The sequence below is a fragment of the Verruconis gallopava genome (assembly GCF_000836295.1).
Source record: "Verruconis gallopava strain CBS 43764 unplaced genomic scaffold supercont1.20, whole genome shotgun sequence".
NCBI classification, from domain to species: domain Eukaryota; kingdom Fungi; phylum Ascomycota; class Dothideomycetes; order Venturiales; family Sympoventuriaceae; genus Verruconis; species Verruconis gallopava.
The window spans coordinates 138940-158703 of record NW_015622156.1 but is presented as its reverse complement, the minus strand read 5'-3'; the positions used below and the strand labels follow the sequence as shown (position 1 = coordinate 158703).

The following is a 19764-nucleotide window of genomic DNA, read 5'->3' as shown; positions in this document are numbered from 1 at the left end:
GAGCATCATCAACTTACGGATAATTCTGGTCTACCTAGGTCGTCCAGGTTCGAACCTCGAATTCGGTGATTTCCCGTCTTCAATAGGCTATCCGTTCTCATTCAAAGGCGGAACTGCACGGTGTTTCCTAAAGCACGGGAACGATAACGATCGCACTGATGAGAAAGCCTGACTACTGCGAGATAGCGGTCGCAGAGCTCGGCTGTGCAAAGCAAGCCGTAGGCAACCAGCTTTTCCTTGTTCTTCGTGCTGTTTGAAACTGCATTGCTCAAAGGTCTCATAAGATTTTTTTTTTGGATATCCAGGGATGCCTGAGCCCATCTTCGCAATCATCAAATATCTTTGTGCGTTTCTATTTGCCTCGATTGAGTTGCGATGGCAGGTCCAGCCGGCAGATGACGATGTGGAGGGAAATGGTTAGACAATAAGCAAACGATATGCATGCCTGCTCCTTATCGATAGTTTCCCCTGATATCTGGCTTGGAGCAAGCATAAATGCCCCAGCTCATCTGATTAAGTTGGGACTTTTGGCTATACGAACAGATCCGAGTTAATCTCGGCTTTGCTATTCCTCAATTGCGGAAATGGGACATGAAGCCCTTGCCCTACGTCCAGGACGCAACCTAATACGGATTGATAAAGGCGTGCTCCCCAATCTGTGGAGTAGACGAAGGGCAAATCTCCTATTAGTGTTGCTCTTCACCTAGCTAGACTAGATAACCATATCAGATTGACGTTCTTGAACGACATGGCATGCACTTTACACGCCCAAGAAGCCTCGAAAATTTTCCACAAATTTCAAGTCGGAATCGAACGATGTGGAAAGCGGCATGTCTAGAGAAGTGCCTTAGTCTGAGAGAGAAGCAAGATACACAAGCAATCATTGTTGGCGCAAATGCATCCAAACACCTGCAAGTTGAAGCCACGCCAAGAGTTCATCATCTGTATCATGTCTCTATCACGTTCTAATCTTTCGTCCGTCAAACCCCCTAGATGTTGCATCATGGCCATTCCAATGAATCCATTCAGCGTGACAGGGCTCTATAACTGACCACCGCCATCTATCAACCTCTCTGTCAGCTCTCTTTACGAGCCGAATTCACTTCGCGACTTACCAATCACAATGAGTGTGCCGTTCGCATAATCTGCTCTCACGGCGTATAGATATGCTTCGGCGATGTGCTCAGGGGTAGCCACGAATCCAACACTCAGCTTGCTACCCCCTTCCTCGAAGAGCTGCTGTTGCTCCTCCTTCGTCTTGCCCAGCTTATCCCACAGCTCCGTTTTGACGAGACCTGGGACCACAGTATTGACTCTTATCCTTTTGTCTGAGAGGTCCGAGGCAAGACCTTTTGTCAACGACAGCACTCCGCCGTTGAGAGCTCCGCCAATCGCGGCTCCTTTACCGGGCCTTAGTCCCGCAGTTCCAGAGGTCAACGTCAACGAGCCCCCAGGCCTTACAATTTCGTGCTTCACGAGTGCTTTGCCGATCACGACGCTTCCCCAAAACTTGACGCCGAAAAGATGCTTCGCTTCATCAAGGTTCGCGTCCGCCAAAGGACCCCGGATAATGACATCGACGCCGGAGAACACAATGTGGTCCAGTGGTGCGAGCGATATGAGAACTTGCGTGAATCCTTCCTCGTCTCTCACATCTCCCACCTTGCCATCGACAGCACCGGTGCCGCTTAAGCGCCGAACGGCATCCTTCACCCGGTCTTCATTGGAAGAAATTATGGTGACGTGGGCACCTGCTTCGAGAAGGAGGCTTGCGGCTCCGAAGCCTATGCTTACCGGATGTAAGAGCCGCTTCGACCGTGATGCGCTTACAAATGTGGGGAGAACCTACCCGGACGAGCCGCCAACGACGGCGATCTTCTGGCCAGCGAGCTTGAAAAGCGATTTGCTCATTTTTACAGCGTCGGCCGTCGGGATAACTGCGGCTCAGCGAAGGACGGGAGGAGATTCTTTCGAGAGGTTGCGAAAGAACGTGGGCATGTTGGCGGAGAAAGTGCACGGGTTTCGCGTAAGATGACGCCTTCGCCTGGTCGAGCGTCCAATGTGCACTTTGATTCATGAAGCCGAACCGATCTCGGCATGATACCGAAGGGACGAAGTCAGCAAATCGTAACTCGTTCGATCAAAGTCATTTTTCATTGCTAATTCATGTAGCCTGTTCGCCTTGCGGCGAACTTGGGAAACTATTCTAACAGTCGTCTACATCACTTTTCCTCTTCTACTGAGAGAGGTCTGCCTCGACGAGGACATCTCACGCGTGTACGCTATTCACACGCTCAACAAATGCCGATACACCCATTCACTGGTTTCGTCAGTATCGATAGGTGAACGATCGCAGCCTAAACTCACCTTGCATGTCGATGCTCGTTGTGTAGCTTGCCGCGTCGCTCAGCAGATAGACATATGCCGTACCGATCTCCTGTACTTCTGCCAATCTGGGGATACCGCCGTAGTATTTCAGCTGCTGCTCCCAATCTGGTTGTTGTGGCACCCAGTAGGTCATGGCGGTCTTCACTAGGCCAGGCGAAACACTATTAACTCGAATGCCGTACTGGGCCCATTCCATCGCCAGTGTCTTGGTCATATTTCGCACGCCTGCCTTTGTAGCACCATACGGAGCACTTGGGACACGCTTGTTCGGCCTGTGTGAAGCCATAGATGCTGTGAAGACAATAGATCCTTTCACCCCTAGCTTGATAAAGGCCCGGGCAGCTGCCCTGGCCGTGTAAAAGGCTCCAAACAGATTGATGGCGAACAACTGCTCAATCTCCTCAGTTGTAAAGTCCAGAGCAGCCTTGTGTTTCGTCCGGCCAGCGTTGCAAACCATCCCATGGATCGCGCCTGCTTCCGAAACGACCTGATCAACAGCCTTGGTGATGCTCTCCTCCTTCGTGGCGTCTGCTTGAATTGCAAAAAAACGGCCGGGATACCGCTTCGAAACGGCTTCGAACTCCTCGCCCGGTTCCAGCAAGTCAATCGAGTACACCTTGGCTGCATCATTGTCGAGACAGCATTCTGCAATTCCCAAACCGATGCCACGATTTGCGCCCGTGACTGTGTCTTGACTTAGTTTAGCGTGCCTCCAAGCAGTCGGTTTTGCTTACTCGCTATCACCTTGCCCGACAGGTTGATCTTCGTTTGCACCTGAGGAGCACTTGAAGTGGATCCATCGGAGGAGCTGGCCCCGTTTGACGTTTCCGTTGACGCCATGTTCACTATAAGAGGAACCTCAAAGGATGATTTGATGGACAATTCTTCAATTTCGTGCAACCGTGTTGTTCAACAGCAAACGTTCCAAGAGCACGGTTCATACATTTCTCCGGGCGGATCCAATGCATTATATGGTGAGCCTGCAGACCGGCTCGAGGCATGCTGATACTAAGCGCACATCGCTGTGGAGACTCCAGCTCGTCTCTAGGTCTCCATGTTCAAATGGTACGTGTGTATACCCTTGCGGGGTTCCCGTAGTGGGTCCGCGTCCTCGTCTCGAGGGAAGCTCCACGGAGGCGCCTTATATGTTCCAGCAACATATGTCTTGATACGTAAACGAATTTCGAGCAGAGATCGGGTGCTCTTCGAAAACATCCAAGACGCTATAAGAAGCAATCGTCCAGCGTTGCAGAGCCTTCGGATATGAGTATTGAAGAATTCACATTATCGTTGTTGCGTTACGCATGTAAGCTCAAATTCCTAAGCTGTGTTGGTATCGAGATTCCAATGTTGGTTATGATGAAGTTAAAAGTGCTAACAGAAAAGAAACATCGAAGGATACCGGGAAACGTATCTATGAGTGCACCTATCATCAAAGCAGGCGATCTTGAAGTATTCGGGTCAGTCAAGATGAGTCTTGCAAGAGATACAGTACCCTTTCGCGAATGAAAAACTGCACACACGGAGAAAGGAAGCTCAATTTCACGCTCTGCTCTCTACCCTAACGTGTTCAATCAGTGGAACATGAATGATGGCTCATATCCAGGCTCTGCACCTCTCCGTCTGAGTAAAGACATGAGAAGGCTAACCAAGACCTACATAACCCGAACTTGAGCCTTGAGATATGTATTGTTGGCACCGCTATGGAGTTTACCTTTTCGCGCCCCAACGACATATGGAACGAGAGAAGGGAAATGAAAAGGAGGAAACCCTTCTTTCCACGCTCCAACACCGAATATCAGTTTGCAGCGATTAGCGCGAATTCAACCTTGCGCGGTGGAGATGAACAGACTTTAAACTCCAATCCTCCTGTCTGAAATCCGTGCGTGAAGGCCGAGCCGTCGCAACGAGCCGTGTTCCTCTACGCTTCGAATTTAACAGAACTCTTCAGATGCTATACAAGCAGGACTTAACCGCTATTCAACAGCTTGACGAAACAAAAACAAAACGAGGGCTGGAATAATTGAAGAATATTTTATAATAGTCCTTCTGAACCATGGCTAGAGAGGTCTCAAGAGATCCTCTCGACGGACATGGCGCATTTCGCGGCTCGTCCATGCTCCGGATTCAGGTTAGCCCTACGGTCTACCAATTTTCCAACCCCTTTAAAAGGCTGGCGAATAATTTCAAATGCCCTTTACGTTGGCAGTTTGTCCATCATGGGTGATCGACGGAATCTGAGCGCCAAAATGGAAACTACTCATGGTTGATTTGAATACGGTGGCTTTTTCTGCCTGGAGCTCCGGATAAGGATTTTCCACTCGATGATTCCCTGATGAGCCGACGCAATGGTTCTGGAGTAGCTGATCTGCCCGCAGTTGCAATCACACTACTGGATACTAAATCAGCTCTTCTGGTAGCATCGGTTACATCGTGTGATCGGCAAGACAATCGCTGTTTCCACGTGAGGAATAACCGCTTCGCCGGGAGTGAGGCTGCTGATATCCTGGAGTTCGTATCTTGGAGCTAGTCAAGCGCATGCATGCATGCGTTTGTACCTTCTAGAGATCATACGGCCTCGATTCGTTATATTTTATCACATGCGTCGTGGAGATCTTGCGTTACGCTGGCAGACACCTTCCCCTCGAACGAGAGCAGTTGACAAGCGAATTTATACGAGGAAAGGAGGCTTTACACAAAGCGGACTTGGCTTACACTTCTTACGGAAGATGAACATATATCATCATGCTACGAATCAAGGAGATATTCCTGGGCGTTTTCGACTCTTCAGGCTCGGTTCGAACGATGTTTGCGCGAAAACAACGTCGCATCGGCGCAAGAAAATGTCCCGTTTATTAATGGATTGTATAGCAATTAAAAGTCTCATGTTTTCATACCCTGACCTACTGTGAGCTTGTACCTCCGCAATGATCTTTCTGTGTTGATGCACGATGGACTCTCGTCTGGATAAGATCTTCCCATGTTGTCGGTGCTCAGCGGAAAATGACCAGGATACCACTCTGCAGATTTCGTGCGGGATAAACATTTCCGAGCACCACCAAGCTCACATCAAGATATGATTTGTCCGCTACAACTGCCAAGAGACTGTCTCCAAAGCTAAATGCAGAGTTTCGCGAAGCACTAGCACCGCAAACTGGAGATATTGCCCTATGCATCTGCCAGTTCTTCGCGGAGACTCGGGAGTCTGCCGTTAGGATGCGTCTTTTGCCCCCCTAAAAGCAAACCCCAGAGCGCTAGCCAAAGACGAAGCCTGGGGTATATCCGGGGTAGATCATTCAGCACGTTTAACATGGCTGCCAAGTCCGACCACAGGAAATATTTATTCTCAGTGATCGTCCCATTTCCATTTGCGCTGATCAGCCTCTGGTTTTGATCATCAAAGTTGAGTCGTAAATCGTATCTGAAGCAAGGATGGCTACGCACGAGAGCAAAGGCGTTGATGTCGATGCTATCGAGAACGCAAGCAACAACAGCGCTCCTGTCAGCGGAGACGTAGACGACAAGATCATCTATGATCTGCAGCATCATGGCGAGGAGATCGGTCTTACCTTTCGGACTATTATGGCAGCGGCGGTAAGTGAAGTCACAACTCATCTGTTGGCTTACGTCTAATTAAAACTGAAGTCTATGGGGATGTGCTACAATGCATACTTGTTCACGTTGCTGATCCCGCCTGCGATCTTGTCTTTCGTCAATGCTGAACTAGGGCCTGATCCGCGATATACTTGGATCACTGGAGCATGGAATCTTGGGGGCGCCATTTTCGTTACGGTTGGCGGCAGAATGAGTGATATCTTCGGCCGCCGATACTTCTTCCTTGCTGGTTCTGCACTGCTAATAGTCGGTGCGATCATCTCTGCAACAGGTAAGAGCATTGAGCAAATGATTGCTGGTGGTGCCATCTTCGGTTGCGGAAGCGGTTTCTTGGAGATGTCCTTTGGCGCCGTTCAGGTACGTCCAATGTCCAGTGCATGTGTTTTGTTCTTCGTTAGGGATCCTAACTTCTTGGTGCAGGAAATTGTTCCAAACAAGCACCGTGGAGTGACCATCGGGCTGTTTGACGCATCCTCCATTATTGCTCAGATGATGCCACTCACGGCATGGGGCATTATCGCGACAACTGGCTCCTGGAGAGCTTCCTACTATCTCATGATCGGATTCCAGACGATCAACTTCATCTTCTTGTTTATCTTTTACAATCCCCCCAACTTCCACACAAAGCACAGGCACGACGGAAAGACGAAGAGACAGCTGCTCGCCGAGTTCGATTGGGTCGGACTCTTTTTGTTCATTGCGGGATGCACGCTCTTCATCGTTGGTGTTTCCTGGGGAGGCACGCTTCATCCCTGGAAATCAGCGGCCACAATTGCGCCAATCGTGGTTGGATTTTGCACAATCGTTGGATTTGGATTTTACGAGGTGTACGGTCCTTGTGCGGAACCACTGCTACCACCTCGGCTGTTCAAACAAGTGCGCCACTTCCTGATGCCGATGATTGCAATGGGTATTGCCGGTATGCAATACTACTCCAACGCGACTCTCTGGCCTCGTCTGTCACAGCTCCTGTACGCCACAGATGCCATTTCCAAAGGCTTGTATGCGGAAGTTTTGCCGCTCGGAACAATCTTTGGAGGTATTGTCATGTGCTTCAGCAAGAAGATTGGCTATCAGCGCTGGCAAGTCTTTGGTGCAATTGCCCTCCAGACTGCCTGCGTCGGTGCCATGTCGACTGCTTCGATCGACAATCCTGTCAAGTCGATCATCCTGACCGTAATCGTGTCCTTTTGCACGTCAATGGTTATTCTCAATTGCCTGGTCACTATAGGCTTCGGTATCCTGGATCAAAACGACATTGGCTCTGCAGCTGGTATTGCTGGCACTTCCCGCCTTATGTTTGGAGCGGTTGCCATCGCCATCTTCTCGAACGTGACGAACAACAAGTACGCCAAGTCACTAGCTCCGGCGGTGCTTCGCAACATCGAAGGCTTAGGCTTCGACAAAGCAAACCTTGCTAAGCTTGTCGCCGCTGCTAAGGCGGGCACCGCAGCGGCTTACTCAGCCGTCCCAGGCATCACACCAACCATCCGAGCAGCGGCCGTTCATGCCAATAAGGAGGCCTATCTTGAGGGTGCTCATCTCTCATACGAGGTCGCTCTTGCTTTTGGCCTTTGTGGTTGCATCGCCGCATTGTTTATTCCAAGCATTGATTCTAGGAAGTACACGAAGAGAACAGTCGCTCTCCAAGAGGCTGATCGCAAGGCTCTTGAGGAGAAGAAGATGATGGGCACCGCGTGACAGACCTGACAGGATGACATGCATACCAAAGAAGTGATAAGGGTTTCCATGTAATCTATTTGGAATAGCTAGGCAATGCAAATGACGTTAGCCGCCACTGTTTCAAAATCTCCTTGACTTTGTAACACGATATCAGGGACTGTGCGTAAAATAGCCTTCACTCGGCATTGATCGTCGCCGTATAGTAAAGATTCCGACTGGTCAATAACCGTTTCTGCTACAGCGAACAATCGCATTCGAAATTTGTATTCTCCCTTTTAGATGATTGCCTTGCAATTTGGCTCAGCTAGAGAAGACCAAGTGAGGTTGAGGAAAAGTGACGAAATGAATTGAACTCAACGGCGAGAGCACGGATTCGGATCTGACTGTACAAACAATTCGAACGAAAGATGCTTCTTCTTTTCTGAGACCAATGTCGAGCATGCCATCGCAGTAGTCAATTTTAGATTTTCGATGCCCTCAGCTTGGTACTATCCATCCTTCTCCCTTCGTCATCTTGCTCAGCGACCGTGAGATCAGGCAGCTTCGCGGGCATGATCCTCCGCGGCGTCGCTCCAGGAATCAGGTTGTACTTGCTAAAGTCCGTCACGCCCTTCTTACGCAGGAAGTCTTCGTCCAGCTCCAGGCAGCCGTTGACTTCTTCCGGGGGGGACTGTAGCATGGCGAGGATCGCGTCGCTATAAATCGTTGCCTTGCGCAGCTCCCGGCGATCGGTCTGCGGGTTCTGCGTCGCCGCGCTTTCGATCGCTGCGGCTGGCCAGATGCTTGTGATTGCCATGTCTTTCTTACCTTCGCGAACCCAGTCCATGGCCAAGCCCTTCGTGAGCACACTCATGCCGACTTTACCCATCGCGTACGCCGTCTTGCCGCGGAAAAAGCGAGAGTATATGGGTGGGCTCACAACGATGACTCGCCCTTTCCACCCACCGGCCTTGAAGTGCGGAAGACTGGCTTGAATTGTCGCGTACAGACCCTCGACGTTGACCCGTTGCATCAACTGAAAGCGCTTGAACGGTGTGTTTTCCACGCTCGCCCACCATATAGCGCCGCTGTTGTAAATCAACACATCAAGTCTTCCGTATATCTCAACGGTCCTGTCTACCATACGAGTCACGCTTTCGGGATCGCGAGTGTCCACAGGGATAGCAGTAGCTGTCCCGCCCGCTTCACGTATTTCGCGCTCGACCGTGCTTATGGTTGATTGTGGAGAATTCGGGTCAGGAGGAAAAGGGTGGCATTTTGAGGCGTCAGAGGTACTTTTCGCGGCAATAGCTAAGAGGTATCCCGCTCTGCGTAATGTTTTAGAGCGCAGTTCAATTTTTGAGTTACCGAAACGGACTTGCCTTGCTAGGTCAACGGCCACCTGCCTGCCAATTCCCCGTGAGGCGCCAACAATCAAAGCTACTTGCTTGCCTGGCATCCTGATGTTTGTTATGAATTACTCCCTTAGTCTCTAGTTTTGATTGGGAAGAATGCTTTCAGTTCCTTTGATACTGCGTCTACGCTTTCAAAGCTCTTTATATGTTGCATGCTATAGCTCGGAGCACAAAGCCACAGCCGAGATGTATTCTAGATGAGATAATCACAATCCATCGCAGTGTTCTCGTGCGATGCTGGAGCCATTGCACGGGTTGAATTTCAGAAGAATATTGTGCAGGTTCTACCAAGGTTCGTATTTCGCGTGTTTAGTGATCAGGACCTTCCCTGGTCTGCCGCGAACCTCGGCCCTTGTCACCTGCTCCAACATCCAGGACGAAGGCGGATGCAATCGTCAGGACAGCTATATTTGTGGTTTGCAGGTTCAAACTGAGCAGCTGAGTGCCTGTGTGATTATCATCAAACAATTATATCGGATATCTATCTGTGACATTCATCATGGGTGGGAAGATTGATGCATATCTTGACTGCGTTCGTTTTACTCGCTCGAGAGCGAATGTCTCGAAGCCCATACTGACGGAAGACATCACAGGTGTCACCCTACTCATACTACGCGCTATTGCATCTGACAAAGAACCGGGAGCTGTTGCGGCAATATGGTGTAGAAGTTGAGTATGCTTTCTCTTACCAATGACTTTGGACGTAAGGCTAAAGATCAATTCACAGATTCCACCCGGTGTTCTTGTATTCAGCACTGCACTCTGCTGATCATTAATCACAACTGGTGCTAATGTCTGAATAGGGGAGGAATCATGCAAGGCTCAGGCAACACGCCGCCATGGAAGAACGAAAATAAAGCAAAGTACAGCGCATTCGACAGCAAGCGGGCGCAAAAGTATTTTGGAGTGAGCTTTTCGACGCCGGATTTCTTTCCAATCATGTCTTTGCTTGTATGTGTAGATTTGAGACCCCGACGTTTGTCCTCGTAATCTAATCTGTCTATCTAGCCCCAGCGATGCATAACGTATGTAAAAGACAATTACCCGCAGAGCAAATATGAGAGCGTCTTCAAGGACCTGTTTGTACGCATGTGGGAGCAGCATTGGAACCTCGAAAAGCCAGAGAAGATGGCGGAGTTGCTAGCATTGCACTTCTCCAAGGAGGACGTACGAGCTATTCTGGAGAACGCGAGCACGCCAGCAATCAAGCAAAAGTTGAATGCCACCACGAAAGCAGCGCTGGATTCTGGTGCATTTGGATGTCCATGGTACTTGGTGACGAACAGTGAGGGAAAGACAGAACCTTTTTTCGGCAGCGACAGGTAAGCGATACGCTCTATCCCGTTCCACAACCACGGTGCTCACGCAAGCGTCCAGATTTCACTACATGTGGTCCTTTTTAGGCGTCCCTTACCACGACATTACAATAAAGGAGAAATCCAGTCTTTAGCTTTGCCGGTTACGAAGGGTAATCAATAAGTCATCTATTGCTGCATCATGAGACAAAGTCCGCCCGTTAACAATTCGCCTTTTTTCTTGGCGATGGGGTCCAGAAGTGGGTTTTTCCATGCATTCCTTGTTGTAGAAAGCTGTTCTGGCATCTTAATCAAGAGAAATGATGGGTCAGAAAAAACAAGTTGCGGCACATACCGTCGGCCCGTTCTTTCGACTGATCCAGAGCTCGGAGTAGCAAGGCTCCGGATCCCCTTCCAGTCCGCAAGCATTTAGTCTCCCTCGTAGGCATTTCTTTGCCGTGTCCCTACGAGATTGTGTGCAGACATGGCAAGACGGAGATGGGCAAATGCGTGCATCTTACGCTTAATTGCTGCAGTGCTTGTAACTTAGTTACCGCAGGCTGCAGATGATCCCGAGTTATACGCAGCAACGAATAGCAAGCCTGATGACCGTACCGAGCACATCTGTTCTGCTCTTTCGTTTCTTCATCCAGATGCGGGGCTCTGACTTGTGTGGTATGAGGCCACAGCGAGCGTTGCCAAATTTGGTGGACAACACAACCTGGAGCTCTGGCTCAGGCGAATAGAAAGCTTTGTACTGTTCTGTGAACGAGGCTACATAAGGCTTATGCAAGCTTATATAATTCTTTTGCCCATTCGTAGCTTCCAGCTTCTCCTCCCCGCCGTTTGAAGAAAGAATTCGGGGCTCCAACCAATTAGGGGCGCTCTCACAGCTTTGCATGTCGGTGACTATGTTCAGTGTCTCGTGGGGTAGCAGACTGTCTGACCTGGGAGAATAAGATTCGAAGATAGGATCATCTTCAATGGCTCGACATGATTGGCATGCTCGTAACTAACATTCAAAGATATGGCTTCGCATAAGAATAAATATGTGTTGCCAGAAAATGTGCGGGCCTGTTCCAGGCGTTCAGAGAGCGGAAGGACCCTGGCCAGGAACCCAACCGATCATGAGATGACTGCAGCCAGGAGCAGGCCTCAGAAGGCGAGGCCGATGCTTGTCAACTAAGGCGTACGCGGTATCGAAGCTGCCATAACTGGTTGCCTGCATACAGATGTGGATCCCAATCGAGAAGAGGAGGGTTGCTCATCCTAGAAAGTGTGGTTCCGTGTCAAGTCTTTGTGAGGCAAACTCCAGAGGTCAGGAATCATCAAACCATGTATCACACAATTTCTGATTTCTGCGATATTTGACCCATTGGATGATTTAGGGTCACCCTGCAGCTTCCCTGCAGCGTCCCCATCGTCCGTTTAGACACTGCTCCCACTAACATCGAGACGCGCTGTGCTCTGTGGGACACGTACGTCGTGATGATTATGATGATGCAGAAACGCCTCTGTGATGTTTCGGCAGCCCACGGGAGTTGCCTTTTGTCCCTTCCCTTTGCTCTTTGCACATCCCTGCAGGCCAGGATCGAGAATCTCGCTCGGGATGGATGTTTCGTAGCTTCCGCAGTCTGAATCCTGGGTACGGAACATGGACATGGCCACGCAGAGGCGGATGGGTAAAATCAGATCACGGGTCTACTTGAGTAGCCTACTCGACCTGCAACTTCGCTTGCCCTGGTAAGGAGGCTGAAGCTTGTTTCGAGTCGCTCGAGAACTTGGTCTCAATTTGGGCTGCAGCACAGCTTTTAGCGGCTGCGACGCATGGGAAATGGACCATAATTGACCCAAAAGGCAAAGCAGCGCTAAAAAGGAAAACCGAACTTGTCGCACTGGACGTACGGTAGGCGAAAAAGAAGCATGGGAAACTGTTTGATCCGGAACTTGCCAGAGGCGCAAAAGGCCCAGATCTGATTTCACTTCAGGCTTGCTTTTTGGTCAGATACTACTCCGACCCAATGAACGAGGCTTGGTCGTCGGGCCATTTTAAGATAATCCGCACCATCTTTTTCATTTAAACGAGGCCGATGGTTATTGAGCCGTGTCGGTTGCTGTCAATTTTGCGGATTGACCCAGCCAGAAAATAAAGCCCCCACTTGCCGGAGTAGTCGTATCTTTTGCGTGGAAAAGCTTTATCACCATTCGAGTTAAGAGCTTTGGTTGAGCTACGAGTGGGGAACAGATAGCAGAGACACGGAGTAGTTCCCGTTCGGACCAAATCAGCAACGTGCAACGGGGCATTAGGAGATGACCGAGGGGCTTGAACGTTTGTGGACGACCGGCATCCACATATTCGTAGGTTGCTAAGGCGAGGAGAATCAACCCGACTGTGTCGTCCGCACGCTTCGTAAGCCCTTTCGAGCACTAAGCGAGAGTATCCGTTGGTACCAATTGTTGCCTCAGGCAAGTGACGCGCTGTGATTGGCTGTATCGTAAACTTGAAGTGTGGCTTGCATGTACTAATCGTGGAGGGCCCGTGCCTCGACGTTGTTAGTTGAGCCTCCGCGGGGTTTGTCACACACAAACCGTCAATAATGGACTGCACGTACTGAACGGAGTGGGCGGAGGAGCCATTTTGTAGCTCCTCCGAATTGCTTCTTCGTGCACTCGCCAACTCCGAAGTCTTCGAATTCGATGTGCTGATTCCGGTAGCGGTCGCTCCCACGGACCGCAAACGGCGTACAGACGCAGTTCATAAGCCACCTTCTGTATGTGGTTTCGGAGCCAAATCTATTACATCTGAGCATTGCCCATCGCTCCCCCCACCGCAAAGACTATCGTTGCAGCGTAAGGCGCCGCGGAGCGCATTCAGATGGCGTCTGGTCTGTGGCAAGAGCGACAGCTTGAGAAGGGAGGCGTGGCGAGAGGGAGATGAAAAAGTGATCTATTTTTTACCGACGTCTGTTTCGAAATATCGAATTGAGGCTCGGTGAACATGGTCCTAGTCATGCTCAAATGGATGGCATGACTGCGCCTCGCGGAATCAGCAGAGTCTCTTCTCGCACAAGCGGTTCGTCAGGCGCTTTCAGCACACAATGCCTACCAGCTCGACATGTTTGGTAGAAAATGCTGCGTTGACGTGGTGTCTGTTTTTCTTGATGATGATAGAGGAGGGCTTAGATAGACGCGGGCCAAGTAGCGTACGAAACACCATCTGGCCGAACTCAGCCTAACAAAGGAGGCATAGCACTGCTATAGTTAGCAGACTATGCTGCACCCACGGAGCTGGTGGACATTTCTGCACATTCAGCGCTCCATGGTGATGACCGGTTTGCTCGCAGTCAACAGCACCTCAAAGCTGAAGAAGAGCCATGTCGTTTGCGACCGCTACTTTGTAATCTAGAGCATTGCGCAAAGGATAGTATTTTTGGCTCCATGACGGGAATGCAACGCAATGCAGTGTGGTAGCAGCGGAAGTTGTTGTCCTGTATGCAGACTTGTCCACCTTCTACCATGGTCCAGGGCAGACTGGTGAGTTGGATCTCTTGAGTCGCGAGCATAGGTAGCCCAGAGTTATTGCTCTCTACTCCTTAGACCCTGCTGTTCGATCTTTGAGCAATAGAATTCCCAAATCCCTCCCAAACCAGCAAATGGCTGCAGCAAGCATCGAAAGGAGAGCTCAGCGGTTCCACTCGACATGGAGAGACAGCACGTTTAGAGGCTCACACCTGCATGGGCGCCGCATGAGAGAACTCGAGATTTCGACTAGGCAAAGGGGAAATGGCATTCGTAGTGTGGGTTGATACTAAGCAGGGTCTCCAAACTCGTGCATTTACGAGCGAGTCCATTCAGACGCACACGTTTGGAGAGCCCACAGGAGAACCGAGATGTGCACAACCCCCTGACAACCACACCGAGCCGCATGTTCCACGATCGCGTCACGAAATTTCCACATCCGTGGACTCGCTTCCTGTCACATGTCATGCATGACTCTGAGCCTGTCTTGTCTGGCGAGGTGTACAGTTAATTGCGCGTTGGAAAAGAAAAAGGAGAGCAGGGAGGGAACGAGTCGTCCAGGTTCTTGGACAAGTTAGGGGTTTGGGAAGGAGACCTCAAATGACTTCACATGCGCACTGCCCGGCTTGAATTGCGGTAGCGACGAGCTTTTCCAGCAGAGCAAGCTACGCAAGTCGTAGTCACTGTGTATGTAGTACTATCAAAGACAGTAGCGTATCTTTCCGCCGTCTACAATTGCACCCTCCACATTTCCTTTGCACGTACGAGAAAAAAAATTTGGTTTCCTCACCCTGCGCACTAAGGGTCAGCCTTACGACCCGGATGGGTGGAGTCTGCCTGCGCAAGCAGGGCTGTTTTGAGATGGATGCTCCAAAAGGTTAAGCCTGCGCCTGGTCGCCGATACGAAGCGCTACGGCCATCGTGACCAACTGGTTTTATCAACTAGAGCCAGGAATGGATGAGCGGCGCAAACCCCTCAATCATTCACACGTGAGTTGTGTCTCCAACTCCAAACACATCAAGACTAGGGTAGACCGGAGACTCCGAACAAGGCGACGGTTACGGTTCCCCCAAGTGAAGAAACTGATGCTGGATTGACGCTTTATTTCGAAATGCCCTGATGGGAGGTGGACCTACTGGGTGGTACATTTTATGCTTTTACGGCTTTGTCTTTTGTAACGGTTGAGGAAATGACGATTGACTTCCACGGCATTTTACACAAAGAAGTGACAGCAGTCATAATCTTGGCCTTTGAGCATCCCAGGACTTCGGTAAAGCGGGCGTAAAAAAATAAAGCACAGGTTAGGAGCAGCCGCGTAGGGCTTTGGCTTTCCATTGGCTAAAGCTCGAGATTGCACTTTTCTTGTTCCGCTCTGTGTGCGTGGATTCGCTGGGACGCTCTCTAGATCGTGTACAGGGTTCAAGAGACAATACTCAATCCCCCTGGAGGAATTTTGACGCCCAAATTAAAAGTCGATGGCTTTTGCTGGCAAAGGTGTGATCTGGCACGCTGTCCGATGATGTCGTCCGCTTGACAGCCATCGTCATTGCGGTATGCACAGGACGGCCTGGAGCTGGCTAGAGGGTGTTGAGCCACGAACAGAAGGCCGATGTCGTCAGAGACGATGAACCCCAAGCCGGACGTAGCGTGGTGTGCGATCGATTGAGGTCCTGGTGCACGACTTGTGGTGATGCTCGGCGAGTGCGAAGGAAGAGCATCAACTGAGCCACAGAGAGTGCGGCTGTGCGTATTTTTGGAACGACACCAGCAGACTCGCAGCGAAACCAGAACCTCCAGCACCACCAGAACCAGCAGCAACACCACCCCCATTGTTATTGGCGTACCCGCTCGCCCTCACGCCGAGCATGCCTGCCGATCCACCTCCCTTGTCTTTCCAGGGTAGCCAATCACACGGATCCCGTGCCCAGACTCTCCACAATGTCCAGCGTCACGCATACCAGGCAAAATGGTCCGTATTCAGCTACGCTGTCTCTGCCACGGCCAAAATGGGACACGCCCCCTGGCTTGCATCCCAGTCGACGAGCACGAGTGTGGACTAGAGGCCTGCAAGCACACCAGACAAAGTGGTGCATGTACTTGCATGCGTGGCTTGAGATTTCACCGCTCCAGCAAAGCCAGCCCTACGCGACAGGTGGTCGGCTAAGAGCGAAAGAGTCGGGTCTCTGAGTCCAAGCGCTCTGCTGCCAATGTCGTGCCTCTCCCTGTCCACAGCCTGCGGGACAAGGGTGCATGTCAACGCCGCTAGCTGTACCGCGCCGACAAGCCAGCGCATCCACCAGACAATCAAAGAACGATCATGCCAAAAGAGGGTTTACCAATGCTTAAACTCGCTAACTGTACGGAATGGAGGTTCGATGGGGGTTTGTGTGGTCATGGCGTCTGCTCCATCCCGTCGTCCTCGTTCTTATACATAGGCAATCTTTCGCCCCCGATCCAGTTCCTCCCAAGATACGAATCAAGCAATTGATCACCAACTGTCCATCTTCTCGGCCGAGTGATATACGACATATCCATCGTACTGCTTTGAGCCTTCCACCTGGTTGCCAATTCACACAATCCACTTTCTTACGAGATCAAACCAACAACACGGTCTGCCCATCACCACCCGATTCGGGCTCGGGAAAAGGTGATTGACGATCTGTTGCCCGAATCGATCATCTGCCCGTCCCCAACACAGATCGATCTGCGCTTCCAAGGTGCTGTCTGCCGGCCGCTCTAATTTTCGCAGCCCGGTTTCCGTTGGCGACCAGTTCAATCTCTGCTTGCGCTCAATTGTGGAAAAGATTTAAATTCCGCGCCCTCGCATTGTGCTTCGCGCGAGAGAAGCACCGTTGACTCGTGTCATCCTCCGCCCAGGTAAGTTTCGTTTTGAGACGCTCGTGGTTTTTCGTCGTTTACCCTCCACACACCAATGCAGCAGGCCCAAGCGTGGACGGACTCGCCGGTCGCACCCCTGCGTCGCCCAACTCCAAAAATCCCCCCAGCATCTGCTGCATTTGCACCGCCCATGGCCTGACGACATTCTGGACATGCTAATCATGAATTATTCGACAGACACCCGTCCCGCTCCCTTCGCGGTCCCTGAAATCTAGGAGTACGCCAACCGAGCCCGCGAAAGGCTTTGTTTTTAATTACGAACAAGCCCGCCTGCCTTTGTCTTTCGTCATGGCAAGCCAATCTGCTTACGAACCTTTCTCCACCACGGAATCGTTCACACAGTTCCCAACTACTTCACATTCATTCGCCTATATCGACGCTCCATATGGTGTGTCGCTAACTTCAGTTGATTCATACCCCCCTATGAGCGCAGCGTTTGACTACTCATTGGATCCCACAGCAGGCGTCAAGTACCCAACCAGCCCTCCTGCAACAGAAGCAGAGCAGTTTGTGCCCAGACTAACAGCCTCTTCGGAATCGGGGCAGAGCACGTCCTCTTCAGCCATGGGTTCGCCGCAGCTCGCTGCTCAGTATGTCCAACAGGAGCCATGGAATCCGCTGTTTTCAAATCACGTCCTGGGCATGTCGCATGATATGTCCTCAGAGATCTTCGCGCGTGAGCCGTTTTTCACCTCCGGCATGGAACAGGAGTCTGTACTGGCCGCAAAGATGCCGGGCTTTGTCGGTGAGTCTCAGTCATCTTCATTTTCTTCTCTTCAGTATAGTCAAGCTGCTTCTATACCCGCTGGATCCTCGTTTGCTGGACAATTGCATCGGAACCAGTATCAAACTTCTCTTGCGACGGCTGTTCTGGATCCGTCTCGTCAGCTCCCTGCACCGGTTACCCTCAGGCAGCAGAGCATACCGATTCTCCCTTCGCAGCGTTCTTACACTCGATATGGGAGTGAGTTCAAATCGCCTGGCCTCCCAAGCTCTGCGAGACAGCAACCAATGGCTCATCGCTCGATAACCCGCTATGAACACAACAGAAACCAGCCGGGACGACGTAATTCCCTCCTTTCCAACCAAGTATATCCACCTACAACTGAACCTGATGAACATCTTTCTGCGATGGTCTACGCTTCTCCGCTTTCGTATTCTTCTGAATTTCGTAATCCGACTTCTCAGTCGCCCAGCTTATCTGCTGGTTCAATCCCTTGTCGGTTTCCTTTTTGCAATTCCGTCTTTGATCCACATGGTAAAGCTGACAAGTCGGTGTCCTCAGATCCTTCGAACCTAGCGCAGTGGGGATCGCCAATGTCTTTCCCTACTTATCCTGATCCAACGTCGACAATGTCACCCAGCCTTATTCAACAGCCTCCGTCGCCCGCTTTATCGCACAGCTCCTCGAGGAGTCAAGTCGGTAAGGCTCCACGCCAGTCTCCGCATCACTCGCCGTACCTTAGCACGCAGCCATACAGTCTTCTGCAGCCGGGCCGCCGCATGTCCACTACGTCTCTGACATCCCATCGATCACAGAACAGCCATCGAAGTGGCAGCTATGAAATTAACGAGGAAGATAAGGAGAAGGGCGTTTGCCCTATCCCCGACTGTGGCCGCTCTTTCAAGGACTTGAAGGCTCACATGCTTACACACCAGACTGAGCGTCCGGAAAAGTGCCCGATCCAGACGTGCGAATACCACGTCAAAGGATTCGCCCGCAAATATGACAAGAACAGGCACACTTTGACTCATTACAAGGGCACCATGGTATGTGGCTTCTGCCCGGGCTCTGGAACAGCCGCCGAGAAGAGCTTCAACCGCGCAGACGTGTTCAAGCGCCATCTAACTTCTGTTCACAATGTCGAGCAAACGGCACCCAACAGCCGCCGCAAGAGTCCCAGTTCCGCTGGCAAGAGAAACAACTCCACACCTTCCGTCACGGGTACTTGTTCAACTTGCAGCGTCACCTTCGCGAGCCCACAAGACTTCTACGAACACTTGGATGACTGCGTGCTGCGCGTCGTCCAGCAGATCGACCCTGCAGAAGACATTAACCAGAAGAACCTGTCATCAATCGCCGAGGATGAGCAAGTCATTGAGACGCTTGAAAATCACGGACTTCCATCAACAGATTATTCAGCGCCATCGAATTACGATGACGACGAGGAGATGGACGACGACGATGCTGAGGCTGATGACGACCGGGATGCCTCCTATGGCTCGCGCGCAGCTCGCTCTGGAAAGGGCACCATGAAGGCAAATCGGCGAGGCAATCAAAGTTGACAATTAACACATCCCCGGGGTGTCGGCGCCTCGTCGCAGCACGTCGGGGGTGGCAACTCCACTACCACTACGATCAACTCTGGCAATCGTGTCTCAAAAGCCTCGCGGCACGCTCGTCCAGGTCTGACATACTCAAAGTCCGGCGTTGCCCTACACGGAACATCCACCGCCTCAGGCCGCAAAAAGCGCAAGAACTATCCCACGAGCTGGGGCTGCCATCCTGAGAAGATGAAGATGAAGAAGCGCGTGCTATGCGTGTACGATGGCCAACGCCGCTTGTGGAAGGATGACATGATGCTCGATTCGGAATTCGAGGTACGCATGCGTCTTCCTGGCGGCGATGGTAAGCAGTACATCACTGACCTGGATGTGCAAACGATCAAGAGAGCCGAGGCCATCCTTGGCGCAACAGAGGAGGAGAGGGGTCCTTGGGTGCAGAACAATGTGTACGAGGCACCGGGCATGCCTGCTCTTGACTCGCTATATCAAGTATGAAAGTTCGTCAACCCAAACCTCTGGGTGGTTTTGCTAGTGGTTTTTTTTAAACGGAGTTCAGGTGGGAGATATATCATAAAGGCGCGCGGGTTATCCATGTGACAGATTACCATTATACCGCTACTGACGGCCGGCTCCATGTTTCGCGTTGCGCGACTGCTATTTTTTTTATGTTTGTTATATGGCTTGC

The 19764-nt window shown here is 51.1% G+C and overlaps 7 protein-coding genes across 8 annotated transcripts; 4 read left to right on the top strand and 3 right to left on the bottom strand.

Moving 5' to 3' along the window:
* Positions 1-680: 680 nt before the first annotated feature.
* On the bottom strand, positions 681-2014 carry PV09_06049 (uncharacterized protein). The gene is made up of 3 exons (XM_016359633.1): positions 1850-2014; positions 1116-1789; positions 681-1061 (listed from the first exon to the last, which is right to left on the bottom strand). Exons 1-3 carry the CDS (start codon positions 1909-1911, stop codon positions 1042-1044), a joined length of 756 nt encoding a protein of 251 aa, XP_016212469.1. The 5' UTR covers positions 1912-2014; the 3' UTR covers positions 681-1041.
* A 131-nt stretch (positions 2015-2145) lies between these two features.
* Positions 2146-3418, bottom strand: PV09_06048 (uncharacterized protein). The gene is made up of 3 exons (XM_016359632.1): positions 3123-3418; positions 2368-3072; positions 2146-2320 (listed from the first exon to the last, which is right to left on the bottom strand). Exons 1-3 carry the CDS (start codon positions 3226-3228, stop codon positions 2295-2297), a joined length of 837 nt encoding a protein of 278 aa, XP_016212468.1. The 5' UTR covers positions 3229-3418; the 3' UTR covers positions 2146-2294.
* Positions 3419-5820: 2402 nt separating this feature from the next.
* Positions 5821-7704, top strand: PV09_06047 (uncharacterized protein; the record flags this gene model as incomplete). The annotated part of the gene is made up of 3 exons (XM_016359631.1): positions 5821-5982; positions 6034-6360; positions 6424-7704. 3 exons carry the CDS (start codon positions 5821-5823, stop codon positions 7702-7704), a joined length of 1770 nt encoding a protein of 589 aa, XP_016212467.1.
* Positions 7705-7754: 50 nt separating this feature from the next.
* On the bottom strand, positions 7755-9356 carry PV09_06046 (uncharacterized protein). Its single transcript, XM_016359630.1, has 2 exons — positions 9048-9356; positions 7755-8993 (listed from the first exon to the last, which is right to left on the bottom strand). Exons 1-2 carry the CDS (start codon positions 9122-9124, stop codon positions 8147-8149), a joined length of 924 nt encoding a protein of 307 aa, XP_016212466.1. The 5' UTR covers positions 9125-9356; the 3' UTR covers positions 7755-8146.
* A 72-nt stretch (positions 9357-9428) lies between these two features.
* PV09_06045 lies at positions 9429-11093 on the top strand. 2 transcript variants are annotated; one of them, XM_016359628.1, is made up of 6 exons: positions 9429-9612; positions 9674-9753; positions 9808-9825; positions 9884-10031; positions 10089-10402; positions 10458-11093. In XM_016359628.1, the coding sequence occupies exons 1-6, from the start codon at positions 9580-9582 to the stop codon at positions 10528-10530; spliced, it is 666 nt and encodes a 221-aa protein (XP_016212464.1). In that variant the 5' UTR covers positions 9429-9579; the 3' UTR covers positions 10531-11093. The 2 variants fall into 2 exon arrangements, with proteins under 2 accessions (XP_016212464.1, XP_016212465.1); XM_016359629.1 differs by having other exon boundaries at positions 9808-10031.
* Positions 11094-17081: 5988 nt separating this feature from the next.
* Positions 17082-19079, top strand: PV09_06044 (uncharacterized protein; the record flags this gene model as incomplete). The annotated part of the gene is made up of 2 exons (XM_016359627.1): positions 17082-17538; positions 18079-19079. The coding sequence occupies 2 exons, from the start codon at positions 17082-17084 to the stop codon at positions 19077-19079; spliced, it is 1458 nt and encodes a 485-aa protein (XP_016212463.1).
* A 228-nt stretch (positions 19080-19307) lies between these two features.
* On the top strand, positions 19308-19574 carry PV09_06043 (uncharacterized protein; the record flags this gene model as incomplete). The annotated part of the gene is made up of 1 exon (XM_016359626.1): positions 19308-19574. The coding sequence occupies one exon, from the start codon at positions 19308-19310 to the stop codon at positions 19572-19574; it is 267 nt and encodes an 88-aa protein (XP_016212462.1).
* Between the last annotated feature and the right edge of the window lie 190 nt (positions 19575-19764).

Bases quoted from the DNA above. Each gene is read 5' to 3' on its own strand.
- PV09_06046 (XM_016359630.1), bottom strand. From the start codon at position 9,124: ATGCCAGGCAAGCAAGTAGCTTTGATTGTTGGCGCCTCACGGGGAATT. The intron at 8,994-9,047 runs GCAAGTCCGTTT...AACATTACGCAG, and splicing joins GTGGCCGTTGACCTAGCAAG to AGCGGGATACCTCTTAGCTA.
- PV09_06049 (XM_016359633.1), bottom strand. From the start codon at position 1,911: ATGAGCAAATCGCTTTTCAAGCTCGCTGGCCAGAAGATCGCCGTCGTT. The intron at 1,790-1,849 runs GTAGGTTCTCCC...ACATCCGGTAAG, and splicing joins GTCGTTGGCGGCTCGTCCGG to CATAGGCTTCGGAGCCGCAA. The intron at 1,062-1,115 runs GTAAGTCGCGAA...AGAGGTTGATAG, and splicing joins CGGCACACTCATTGTGATTG to ATGGCGGTGGTCAGTTATAG.
- PV09_06045 (XM_016359628.1), top strand. From the start codon at position 9,580: ATGGGTGGGAAGATTGATGCATATCTTGACTGC. The intron at 9,613-9,673 runs GTTCGTTTTACT...AAGACATCACAG, and splicing joins TTGATGCATATCTTGACTGC to GTGTCACCCTACTCATACTA. The intron at 10,032-10,088 runs GTATGTGTAGAT...CTGTCTATCTAG, and splicing joins TTCCAATCATGTCTTTGCTT to CCCCAGCGATGCATAACGTA.
- PV09_06048 (XM_016359632.1), bottom strand. From the start codon at position 3,228: ATGGCGTCAACGGAAACGTCAAACGGGGCCAGCTCCTCCGATGGATCC. The intron at 3,073-3,122 runs GTAAGCAAAACC...GTCAAGACACAG, and splicing joins GTCGGGCAAGGTGATAGCGA to TCACGGGCGCAAATCGTGGC. The intron at 2,321-2,367 runs GTGAGTTTAGGC...TGACGAAACCAG, and splicing joins AACGAGCATCGACATGCAAG to TGAATGGGTGTATCGGCATT.